General features: G+C 41.1%; 1 protein-coding gene across 1 annotated transcript in view; it reads right to left on the bottom strand.

Annotated features, from left to right (window-relative positions):
• bmp7b (bone morphogenetic protein 7b) overlaps positions 1-9,553 on the bottom strand; it is a 34,053-nt gene extending 24,500 nt beyond the window's left edge. The window contains exon 1 of the mRNA XM_088607792.1: positions 8,693-9,553. Coding sequence (XP_088463918.1) covers positions 8,693-9,092 — 400 coding nt within the window. The 5' untranslated portion in view covers positions 9,093-9,553. The remainder of the gene's footprint in view (positions 1-8,692) is intronic.
• Positions 9,554-12,786: the final 3,233 nt, after the last annotated feature.

The following is a 12,786-nucleotide window of genomic DNA, read 5'->3' as shown; positions in this document are numbered from 1 at the left end:
TTCTCAGACTGTTAATGTAAGTTGTTGTTGTTCACCTTATTGTCATTTTATCTATATATTTTTAACTTACTGTGGTTTTTCCTTGTACTTACAATAAAAGTGTTGTATGTATCATACATTGCCCTTGGTAAGGGTGTCAGTTAAGCAAACAAATAATATGGAGAAGTGCTTGTTGTCAGTAACAGATATCCACAGACATGGACACAAGCTGGAGTTTACAGCATTTAGTTTCACTTTCACACAGTGTCATTTTGACTGGACTAAGAGAGAGAATAATATTACACAAATCAGTCATTTGTATCCTTACAAACCATGTAAGTTTCTAATACTATCTGAAGCTGTAGTCCTTTCTAAATTTCCACAACAGGAACAGTCACACCACAAACACGTTAAATAGCATATCTTGTTAAGTCACATCCTTATGTCCTTATGCAATACCAAAAATATTTATTTATTATAGAAATTAAAAACTCTTTGCAGGCTCTGTGGCATTGTGTTAGTCTGAACAACTGCTCTTCCCCTCCATCACTGATATTACAGCTCGACATATGTATGCGCTCCAGATCAGGCTGTCATTCATGACAGGAGACCTGCACCATTCACTCTGAAATGAAAACTGGCACTTTGAGTTAACCAGAGAACTCTGCACATTTCCTCTCAATAAAACTGTGCCAAGACTGAATTCACTCTTCTGTTGCAGAAACGCCTAAGACACATCTTCTGTTGTCTGACTTAGAGTACAGTTACAGTCATAAAACACTTAAAAACTAAATTGTGGACCTACCTCTGGGACACTGCTTATTCCTTGGTGTTTACCCGCAATAAAGACCAGAGCTACACTAATCTTTACCACAGTAGATCTGTGAAATAGCTCTTTAGTTAATGCTTCTTCTACAGATCAGATGTACATCTACCACAGTGTAGCACAATGTGCTTTTGTCCCAGGGATATATTACGTCCGGTTATTCCTAAACTGAGAATAAAACAATTTACAATAAACATAATTGTAGACAATTACACTACTGTACTCGCAAGCTTGCCTTGTTATCATTATGAGCCACACATTCCCCAGCTCAGCCTTGGTCCTTAAGGAAAACCTACACCCTGTAAGCAAACTCTGACTTGTCTTTATAACAGAGTATCATACCAAGCCACCTTTAACACCCAGTACAATTAACTAAAGTAAACCTGTTTCTAAGCATAAGCCTGTAAATGCAAGATTCTTTAACAGCAAAAAAGACCAGTGAAACAGGCAGATATAAAAGAAATCCACCAAATAAGAGGAGAAAATGATAGAGACACCTAAATATGTGGATTGTGTACATAGGACCCATGTCAGGGTTCTGTGCACCCTTATTATCTAATTATCTGGGTAAAGATTCATATTAAAGACAAACGTTTATAACTGTCTCTTAGTCAGTGTAACAACAAATGTAGCACTTAGTTGGGTTGAAACGTGGCTATGGAATACACTCAAGCTGAAGGACACTTGCACAAAATATTTGGAAATTATGATGGTTATTATACTATGGATATTCTGACACACCTTTTCACTAGCCTATGAATTGGTTCTATTCACACCATTTGCACCACAAAACGTGAACTGTGCGCTGCCGCTTTGTAAATCTGGTCGAGAATGTTAATCGACACAGCTTATGAGTGGGAGGGATCTTTAGCTACTTTTCTAAAATTATGTTATGGAAGGAAAAGCACATTCATTTCGTCACAGACCATAAAAAATGGTGAAGGGAATTTTCCAAACTTTCCAGATTTCCTACCCAATCTGCTTATCAGGACAAAGATTTCCTTTTTAAACTGTTATTCTGAAATGTGCCCTTCCATTGAGTGGTGCTGGCGCAGTATTTTTAAACACCACACACAAACAAGTATTTAATATCAGGGCCACTGCTGAGCAAATAAATAACATTAATAATAACTGCATTACACAGATTTTAGCAAAGAGATTTGTTCTGAGCCCCTTTTTTAAATCCCCTACTTACTCTACTAATAAATCCCTAACATCTGTACATTTCGATGTGCAATAGAGAAAGACCCCACGCTGACAGACTTTAGATATCCACTCTCATCTTAATGCAGCCCTCCACAATCACTTGTCCACTAAAAGGACCACTTGAATGTCCACATTTGGGATAACCTCAGAAATGTAATGTAATTGTAATAGCAATCAGCCTGGTATGGGAACTGGGTCTATGGTCGTGAAGGGGTTAACTTGCAGAGCACAGCTGTTTTGGCCTGGAGGAGCTGAGAAACATCTGTATTAACCTCTGGCAGTGTCCCAGGGGCGGCCCGCAGAGCACTGGAATGCAAGGCAGCTCTTTCCAAAAGGCAAGCTGCAGTAAGCTGCAGCTGCACAGGCTGAGTGCCTGCCCCATCTCTGGGCAGAGCCCTCCTGAGGCCAGCGGAGGCCAGTGGAGGCACAGCTCCAAAACCACTCCTTGTGTTTTAAAACCCACTTCGGACCTCAGCTCCTTGCCATCTGAAAGCAGCTGCATCTGGATTTTCGCTCTGCTGTGTCTGAGACAGTGTGGGGTACCCCTGGCAGAATTTGATTACTTTACGGATCACCACGTCCCTCCTGTCGTTGATGTAACCCGGCCTTACCTTTTACTTTTGTCGGCGTATTCAAAAGCGGATTGTTTAAAACAAAGCAAATAGATAACAACAGAAATCTTTCAATCTCCTTGTGTTTTTCACATGGACAAAACGTTCTTTATTGGACTTCAATGTAGCGTAGCTGCTGATGAATATGTTTTAAATGGACAGCCATGGATACCAACACCTGCACTTCACAGCAACGTGTTTATTCCTGGCCTTGGGCCTTTCAGTCCTAGACCTTTCCTCCAAAGCTGCAGTTGTGCCCACAGTGATCTCAAACAACATGACTAATGCATTGCAAAGATGCAGGCCTGTGTGCAACCTCATGCTCAATGTGCAGTCCTTCTAAATTAAACACATTTTCCAATTAGATCGTGTAATAATTACTGGCACACACTGCTCACCGGTTACAGCAAAACCTAAAATTCTGCAAACTCTTTACAAGCTCTGTGGCACCCCTCCAAACGCAGGTTGTATTGTGCCCTGCAGCTTCTCAATAGAAACGGTTACAGCAATTACTCATTGTTGTTGTGTGACTCACTGTCTGTGTTTACTCGTAGTATCTCAGGTACACAGGATAAACATCTACTGACCCGCCTTTCATAAGAATAAAAAAAAAAATCCACACACAACATCAGCTTGATCTGCAAACTAGAGATAGACAAACTGGCCTGGTTTTCATTTTCGGATTGTCCCAGTCAAATGTAGTAAATTACTTCAAAATAAAAGACCACATTAAACCATTATTATTTTGTATTAAATTATCAAGATAGACTGTTCGGACTGTTCGCTATCCTTTTTCTTTGTCAGATAAAGCCCAGACAGCTGTCTTAAATCAAGATAATTAAAAACCAGCCAACCACTGCAGGCCACTTACACATGCCTGTGAATCAGGACTGTGAAGCCTGGTCTGATGTTTTGCAGGGAGTTCCTTTCCAAACAAGACTCTCCTAACTATAAAGCAATCCCAAAATGTGCGACAATTATGCCTGAGGAAGTATTACTGTACATTCAGTGATCTATTTTTTTTAAAGGAATGACTGGGAACGGAAATGGTTGAGAAGACGAAATCTTGACCCGATCCTTTATTTACCTACCTTAAGAACAGATAAGCCTCAGACTCCTATCTTAACTACGCATAAAACCACATTGTTGGGAAGGCGCTCAGTTCATGTGTGCAATTCTCCAGGCAGCTATTTCTTCCCTGCCAACACAAGCAGGCAGCCATCTCTGTTGAGCTGTGGTTTGTTGAAGGGAAATAGTTTAATTCAGTGTGGCTGTGGGCAAGCGCGCTGGGGACCGCACAATCTGAATGAATAAAATAATTAGCCGAGAGCACAAGTAGGAAGTGTTGGGGAGCCAGCCTGCGAAACAATAAGACTAGGATCTGTGGCCCCTGTCAGCACAACTCTTATCAGTACTTAGAGGGAGACACAGCTTGCAAAACAAAGCTCCCTCTCATGTGGAGCCCTCGCATAAACATACCTTTATCCTGTGTCAGAAGGGAAGGAGGACGTGTGAGGGGGATGAAAGCTGAGAGCTCCCGTGAATGCGGCCTAGACTTGGTTGGCAGGCCTGCCTAACCCGTCCTAACATGCTCCAATGCAAGAGGCATCAAGCCCAGCGGCCTCCACCTCTACTACTTTACTCTCGTCTTCCCCCCCCCCCCTTCCTATAAGTGTCTTTGCCAGTGCATTTTTCCGTTTATGTCCCTACAATGGGGAATCCTTACTTCCTTACAGTCAGATCCCCGCCACCAGCCTTCCCTTGAGGACAGGAGAGACGAGCACAGCGTCCAACACGTCTTTCCCCCATGCTCCCGGGCTGCCTGGCTCCTATTCCCTCCACGAATCCGCGCACACCCCTGGAAGGCTAAGGTATTGGAAGGAGGGCGGCTGCCGTCCTCGCCGATAACACTCCGAGCTCTCAAGCATGGGGGAAGCCACAAGCGTTCATGACTGCACGCGGCCAGCTGGGGATCCTCCTGCGACTCGTGTCCACCAGCTGAGAGGTGCTCAGCCGTTTGTGTGCTACTGTTTCGAGGAGCCCACTCACAGATGGTTAAATAATAATTCCTTGCACTTATACAGTACTTTGCTTCACCGAGTGAATAAAGGGAGTCCAGTATGAGCAAGCCCAGAGTGTAATTTAGCTAGCCAAGTTAGCTCAGCCAGGTTAATATCCCTAACTTAATCCCTAATCTTCAATGACCTAGTACACGGGACCTCAGTTTAACATCTCACCAGAAAGACAGGACATCCTGCACCACAGTGTTCTCTGTGATCATACTGATTGATTTGGAAAAGCCGATTGCTAGCAATCTGCTTTTCCTAAGGGGTTTCTACTCACAGTGCAGTCCAGGCCCAGCCTTGCTTAGCTCCTGAGATCTGACAGAACTGGCAATCCAAAGACCATAGGGAGCAATCAGTACTCTGGAGCCTGTCAGCTCTACAGGGAAAATAAACTCTTCCCAAACGAGACGTTTCTCTCTGATTGATGGTTTCGTGACACAAATTGCCTTTCAAGTGTCAGAAACTGTCTGAACGCCCTTGACTAGTCAGACGCTCTCCACTATTTTTAAATGTTGGCAATTCGATAAATTTCCTGAAAGGAAGCAAAATGTAATGTTTTATATCTGAGGTGTGGGTTGGCATAGAAGCACTTGGAAGAGCTTAACTTACTGAATGGCACATGAATTCAAAGCAAAATCCAACCCTGCATGTTTTTTTTACCTTTTCTTTAGTAGAGGCGACATATTTATTTTCACTTTGCAGTCCAAATAGTAACACTATTTATAATCATAATTATAATGCTATAACAGCAAATAGGTATCCCCACAATGAAAAGAAAAGCTTAGGGACTATGTAGATTTTCTGTATTGGAAGGAATGCCCCTGTGTCTGTACCCCCAGTTCCAGTCTCTCTTATCACTCAGAGCCATTCCTTCTCTTCATTGAAAAATGCCTGTCTAAAATGCAGTAAAGCAAAACACAACTATTATAAGCCCAGCTTCTCTGTACTTCTAAGGGAATTTCAGTGAAATCAGATACTGAGCTGCTGTCATAATATTTAACATTCGGACTCTAACAGTCTTCAATTAAAAGAAGCACCCCAGTATAAAAAAAATATTTTAAGCTCTGGGGCACATGCTAACCTCAAGATTAAAACATACAAGTTTTGTCTATTGGTTAAAATAGCACTGGTCAGACTTTAAAAAACTTTGCACTTACTTAATAAAATATTACCTCTAAAACATATTCAATGTCTGTAATGTTACTCAAGGTCTTTAAAATATCAATGTGGTTTCCACTTCAGTGTTACAGTACAATCAATTTTTAAATCCTTTTTGTATAACTCTGATATCTCACATAGCCATCAATCTCCACCGGAGACATTTAAACATTAAAAAATACAAAAGCATTTTTGCTGGTGGCTTCACACTGACGTTAGCTAGTCAAATGTTCAGCCTCATAATCTCTATTGCCAGTTTAGCAAGGAGCATACAGAAGATAAGACCTTCACAAAGCAAGTTTTGACAAGATTAAAGAGTTTATATCAAATTACAGGTTACAAGTATCTATATATATATGCATGTATAGAAAGGTTTAATTGCAGAGAATATTATAATATGGGTGATTATAATGAATGCTTTCTCTTTCCCTGTATAACCTAACAAAAGTACATCTTGTTCTTTTAGTTTACTGTTAATGATTTTTCTTTGTGTAATAAATGTGACTTTAATATGAGGTTTTGCCTCTCTTGTAAAATCTTGTAGTATATTTGAATAATAAAGTCCACAGAAACTGCAAACAGACTTCACTGACACAGCACTATACTGTATATTCTGCTTATTAAAATCCTGAACCACTTAAATCAAACCATACCTTACTTTTCACCATTTCGTCACGTAGTCTGCAATTTCCTATTTACCACATTAATTAAATTTTGTTCCATTGTTGTGTGATAAGGATTATTGACTGTATAATGATCTTAAAGAATAGTTTTATTTTTAATAAAGTTTTATTTTTAATTGTTTACTTTCCATTCTTTCTAATATCACACAATGACATGAAACACAAAGTAAGGACACCTAAGGAGCTACAGAAATGTGGAAATCGGGAAAGGAACCAAAGACAATGTAAACTTGTCTATAAATATAAAGCTATAATTTCCTACAGAACGACATCTAAAAGGAGCCCCTCTCAGTACACATGATGGCATTCTTCAGCACTGGTCATTAGATTTTTTATACAATTGCTTTCAAGATGTTCTTATTTTGTTTATTGATATTATCACTACTATTTATGTTCGACACAGTAGTTTATTTTGAGTTCTACTTGAGCATGTCAAAAGGAGCACTCCTAACACTGGGCATCTTCTTGCTTGTAGTCTTTCTTAGCAATACTGTGTCAATTTACTTGGTGTCATTCATCAAGCTTTTGAAACACAGCTTCAAGAGTTATCATCACTCCCAGTGAAATAAGGCCTTTCACTCTTGTCAGCTTTGTGGCTATATACATCCGCGTCTGTCAATGTCTAAAATAAACAATGATGTAAAAGATCGTACCATAATAGTACACTTCCAAAATAGGCATTTACTGTCACCTCCCAGTTTTTTTTCCTAAAACAAATGCCAGCCCTGAAGCTGACCAGGTTAAGGTAGCAATAAGCATTGGCATTTGGAACCAAACTCTTTTTTTAAACAGGTGCTTATACATCAGAACTGTGCTTATACAGCAGCCATCAGAGTGCATTATGGATAACTATCAGGAATGTAATGACTCCGCGGGAAATGTGTCTCTTCTGGTCTACAATGCAGAACTATTATGTGTATCTCGATGCTCACTCTTGGTCCTGCATGAACACTGTGTTTGTTAAGTTTCATCCCAACAAAGTGCTAAACCTTCAGTGCCAATTGCCGACTTAATCAATTTGCTTGCTTGTTTAGACTTTTAACTTGTTTCTTCGATCAAGTTTTGATCTTTGGGTGTCAAACATACCTCATTTAAAGGGTACTGTTTTACACTCCTCAACTTGAATGTGACTAGATGGTTCTTACTAATTGGTCAGTCGATGGAAACACAGGTGGGAATGTCAGTGTATCATACACTCCCACAACGAGCGTTTTTTTTCTTTTTGCATTAGTCCATTTCTTTACATTTCAATATTCAGCCTACACACCTGAATGACCGCAGTTCTGAACCTGGAACTGAACCTGGGAACTGGAACATGATTGATACCAATAACAACTATTTAACCCTTAAAGAGCAGAAAGAAAATTTACAAAATATGCCCAAAACAGAAAACTGAAATCAATTCGCCTGTGTTCCTCCATAGCGGGTTTCAGAAGCTTGCTTCGGTAAATTAACTCGACAGAGCCCAGACAACAGCCTTTCTGGTATAATCCTGCCCTCTCGATATAAATTATACAGGTGCGTTACGCTTGAAGGTTAATTTCTGGATAACACGGACAGTTTAATGGGCATACATCACACGGTTTTTAATCTTGTCACTGTTCCCTGTGAAATGTTTTATCCAAGCCACATTTATGTGCAAGTTTTGGCAGTATGCAACAGTTAGGATTACTTCACTGCTTACACACTAATCCTCCTGGGAAGACAAAGTAAAACACACCACCAAGATAAATTTGATCAAGATGACAATGCGGCATACAGTACATTATCCTAATTTCAGTTACAAGTTAAATAAATATTAGCCGTGAAAATATTACAGTAAGGCTAATACGTTTTCAAGAATCAATTTAACCTTCCGTTCAACTTTTTTGCTTACTGTGAAGCGGTGTTATATAAAATTGTAATAGCATCTTTGTGTTATGTTTATAAGGAATACGTTATTTATGTTCTGGCAAAAACTATAACTTCCCTGTAGAAAAAAAAAAATCTTCAGGCATTAAAGAACGAAACTCTGGTCTTCCTTTATGTTTGATGCATCGTTGTTAAAAACAGATTCGGATTAAGAAAAGATACTGTTCGAAACAGGAGAAATACATATTTTGTTCTACTCGCAAAAATAACATCTAAACGAAGAGCAACACCTCGCCGCCTTAGTGAACATACCTAGGTTGACAAAGCTCATGACCATGTCAGCATCGTTGAGGAAGTTGTTGTCTTGTAAAGTCGCTATCGGGGGTCCCTGGGTGGTGAAGATCGGCTTGTAGGGATACGAGTAGCCGTCCTCTTCTCCCTCGGTAGACATGGCATTGTACAGGTCCAGCATGAACATCGGCGCCGCGTTGTGCTTCCCGTGAAGGTGAGGACGGGGCCGGTGCGGCAGCCCCAGAATGGACAGGATCTCCCGCTGCATCTCCCGGCGCTCCTGGCTTTTCAGGCGCCGATGTATGAAACTCGAATGCACTTCGTTATCCAAAGTGAAGTTCGTGAGCACGGTGTCGGCCAGGACGCAGTAGCCGCACAAGAGAACCAGTGCTGGAGCAGTTGTGTCAAGAAACGAAATCATTTCTGTTATTTTACAAGATTTCGGTTCTCTTTCGTTATTGCCAATGTGACCAGTTTCGCACTGTGCAAAATAAAGAGGGATATCCTTGCCTTGGTATTTAATGGAAAGTGCTTCAAGATAAAATCTTCCGGCTAACCTGTTCCGTCCGTATCTATATAGCTATAAATGTACAGCATACATAAGAATATTCATCCCCCCAGCATCAGCTCAGCTCCCTCAGATTGAGGGACCGGTAACCCATTGGATGCATTAATTGAAATCTGCAAGATATATATATATTGGTGTAAATCCAGTATTGTATTTATACTCCGTTTTTCATCTGGTCGTCTCAGGACGAGATGATCCTTTTTTGTCGTGCGTTCCCTCTCCTGCACAAGCTCATAACTCCTCAAGAAGCGCTACGGCTACAGCGACCAGGGCTCTGAAAGCAGACAGCAAAACTTCGAGGAGGTGCTATCTGCTGGGAGGAGCGGAGGCAGCCTCTGCTCCTACTTAACAAAGCCTGGAGCAGGGAAGAGGGGTGTGCGCGCCCGAGGTAGGGGTGGTCGGGGTGTCGATAAGAGAGAAATACGGGGGGGAGCGGAGCAGGGATGTATCATCAAGGTTGCCTTTCAAGATGTTTGTCTGTCTTGGCAGAGAGATGGGTGGAGACGAATTCTCTCCCCCCGACAGCAGTTTAAGGCGCTGTATTGTAAACACACTTTTGAAAGAAGTCAGAAGATTATGTGTCTAGTTTCTTTTGTTAGGCAGTGGGGGAGAATGTTTCTCCTTGTCCATCACGGACTCCCGGAGAGTCCTTTGTGAGCGACTCGTCTGCGATTTACTTTTCGTGGCTACAAGAGGCGATTTATTGGCTGATGGTGTTTCGGTTGTTGTTGGATTACCCTGGTTTCCCTTTAAATCGCAGGAAACAGCAAACGCGTTTAATACGCAAACATTAAATGATAAAAAAATGTACTTACTCTTCTGTTAGGATAAATCAATTCGTTCCACTGCAATGAAAAATATTTTATTGAACGTCATGTTTGTAGGAAACAATAAAGAGAAAACACTGCTACTAAGTATCTCAATGCAATTACAACCCATATTAATCTCATCATATTTAAGTACCAGTTTTGCATTTTTATATACTGTGCTTGGTTGGTGCTTGAATTCCACTTCTATGATGTCTGTTTATAGTAGCATTAAATGACTTGTTAGCTGTCTTCCTCATTACTGAACTGTGCCTTATGAATGTGCAATTATAAGGCAATTGTGAATACCGACACCAACCACAAATGAAAACCGAAAGAAAAAGCTGTAAAGAAAAAAAAAGTTTTGGAACATTTGTGAAGCGCTCAGATCAGGAACATATCATCTAGAAGATCTTAAACTTGCTACTACACAATCAGAACGCACAACCCTGCTTTAAGTAGCACCAAAGCTAGGATCTGGGTGCAGATGTGTGACAGCTGAGTGACACCTCATTCTGTCTGCCACAAGCACTTCAGCAGTCGTGGATTTCCAGTACAGTATCAAGCTCTGTGTATGACAGAGCCAAAGGAAGACTCCTAGCTTCTAGTGCTTGTTCAGCTGTGGTATGTGATGTTCGAAAAAGAAAAAAAAATATGTATAAATATATATATTTTAAATTGTATTATGATCATTATAAATAACTACGCACAGTGCTGATGGCAGCTCCACATCAAACACTGTTAATCCTTTACTGACCCTGATTTTACTAAAACATTTCCCGAAGAAGATTAGACAAGAATGTAAATGGGATCACAAAGGACTGCTCGTTACCATGTGGCTTGCAATATTTATGAAGTTTGCTTGAAACTGACAAACTGAGTTTGCCTTACAAGCATGTGCAGGCATGCTCTACTTTGAATGCAAATTAAATGAAGGAAAAAACATTAATGGAGTAGATTAGCTCCTCTCAAAAAATGTATTTTTGATAATGTGTTTATTTTGTTGTTTACCAGTTGACAGCCATTTAATTTCAGCAGCCGCTAGACCATGCAGACGTGGCCTGTTACCTTAATTGAAGCGACTAAAAGGGACCGCCTGTTTATTTTGCAGTGGCTTCTAACTGAGATGCTAAAAGGTTGGCTGTTGTTGAAGTGGGTAGAGAGCTCCAGTGTTAAGCCAGTCCCCACCCCTTGTGAAATGGGACAATCAGACTGAAGGATGTCAATCTCAGGCAGTACAATAGGAACAGAGCTCCTTTTGTTCCGGTCAAACTGCCTCTAATGACCCTCTCTGCAAACAGTGGCACGGGCTGAGGCTTAAGAAGCATGTGCACTGACTAGTCTTTGACCAGAGGAAGCAGAGCAGAACAGGAGATTGAGCTCATACTGGTTTTGCTCACACTCTCTCCCTCACACTCCAGTATGCACTTCCTTCTCTTGTGCACACTCATCTACAGTGCCTTGCGAAAGTATTCGGCCCCCTTGAACTTTTCAACCTTTTGCCACATTTCAGGCTTCAAACATAAAGATATAAATTTTTTATTTTATGTGAAGAATCACCAACAAGTGGGACACAATTGTGAAGTGGAACGAAATCTATTGGATTTTTGAAACTTTTTTAACTAATAAAAAAATGAAAAGTGGGGCGTGCAAAATTATTCGGCCCCTTTACTTTCAGTGCAGCAAACTCACTCCAGAAGTTCAGCGAGGATCTCTGAATGATCCAATGTTGTCCTAAATGACTGATGGTGATAAATAGAATCCACCTGTGTGTAATCAAGTCTCTGTATAAATGCACCTGCTCTGTGATAGTCTCAAGGTTCTGTTGAAAGCGCAGAGAGCATCATGAAGACCAAGGAACACACCAGGCAGGTCCGTAATACTGTTGTGGAGAAGTTTAAAGCCGGATTTGGATACAAAAAGATTTCCCAAGCTTCAAACATCCCAAGGAGCACTGTGCAAGCGATCATCTTGAAATGGAAGGAGTATCAGACCACTGCAAATCTACCAAGACCTGGCCGTCCCTCTAAACTTTCAGCTCAGACAAGGAGAAGACTGATCAGAGATGCAGCCAAGAGGCCCATGATCACTCTGGATGAACTGCAGAGAACTACAGCTGAGGTGGGAGAGTCTGTCCATAGGACAACAATCAGTCTTACACTGCACAAATCTGGCCTTTATGGAAGAGTGGCAAGAAGAAAGCCATTTCTCAAAGATATCCATAAAAAGTCTCGTCTAAAGTTTGCCACAAGCCACCTGGGAGACACCCCAAACATGTGGAAGAAGGTGCTCTGGTCAGATGAAACCAAAATCGAACTTTTTGCCCACAATGCAAAACGATATGTTTGGCGTAAAAGCAACACAGCTCATCACCCTCAACACACCATCCCCACTGTCAAACATGGTGGTGGCAGCATCATGGTTTGGGCCTGCTTTTCTTCAGCAGGGACAGGGAAGATGGTTAAAATTGAGGGGAAGATGGATGCAGCCAAATACAGGACCATTCTGGATGAAAACCTGTTGGAGTCTGCAAAAGGCCTGAAACTGGGACGGAGATTTATCTTCCAACAAGACAATGATCCCAAACATACAGCAAAATCTACAAAGGAATGGTTCACAAATAAACGTATCCAGGTGTTTGAATGGCCAAGTCAAAGTCCAGACCTGAATCCAATCGAGAATCTGTGGAAAGAGCTGAAAACTGCTGTTCACAAACGCTCTCCATCCAACCTCACTGAGCT

This window comes from Lepisosteus platostomus, chromosome 15 (genome assembly GCF_059453375.1).
Source record: "Lepisosteus platostomus isolate fLepPlt1 chromosome 15, fLepPlt1.hap1, whole genome shotgun sequence".
Lineage (NCBI taxonomy): Eukaryota > Metazoa > Chordata > Actinopteri > Semionotiformes > Lepisosteidae > Lepisosteus > Lepisosteus platostomus.
This window is presented reverse-complemented; position numbering and strand designations above follow the sequence as displayed.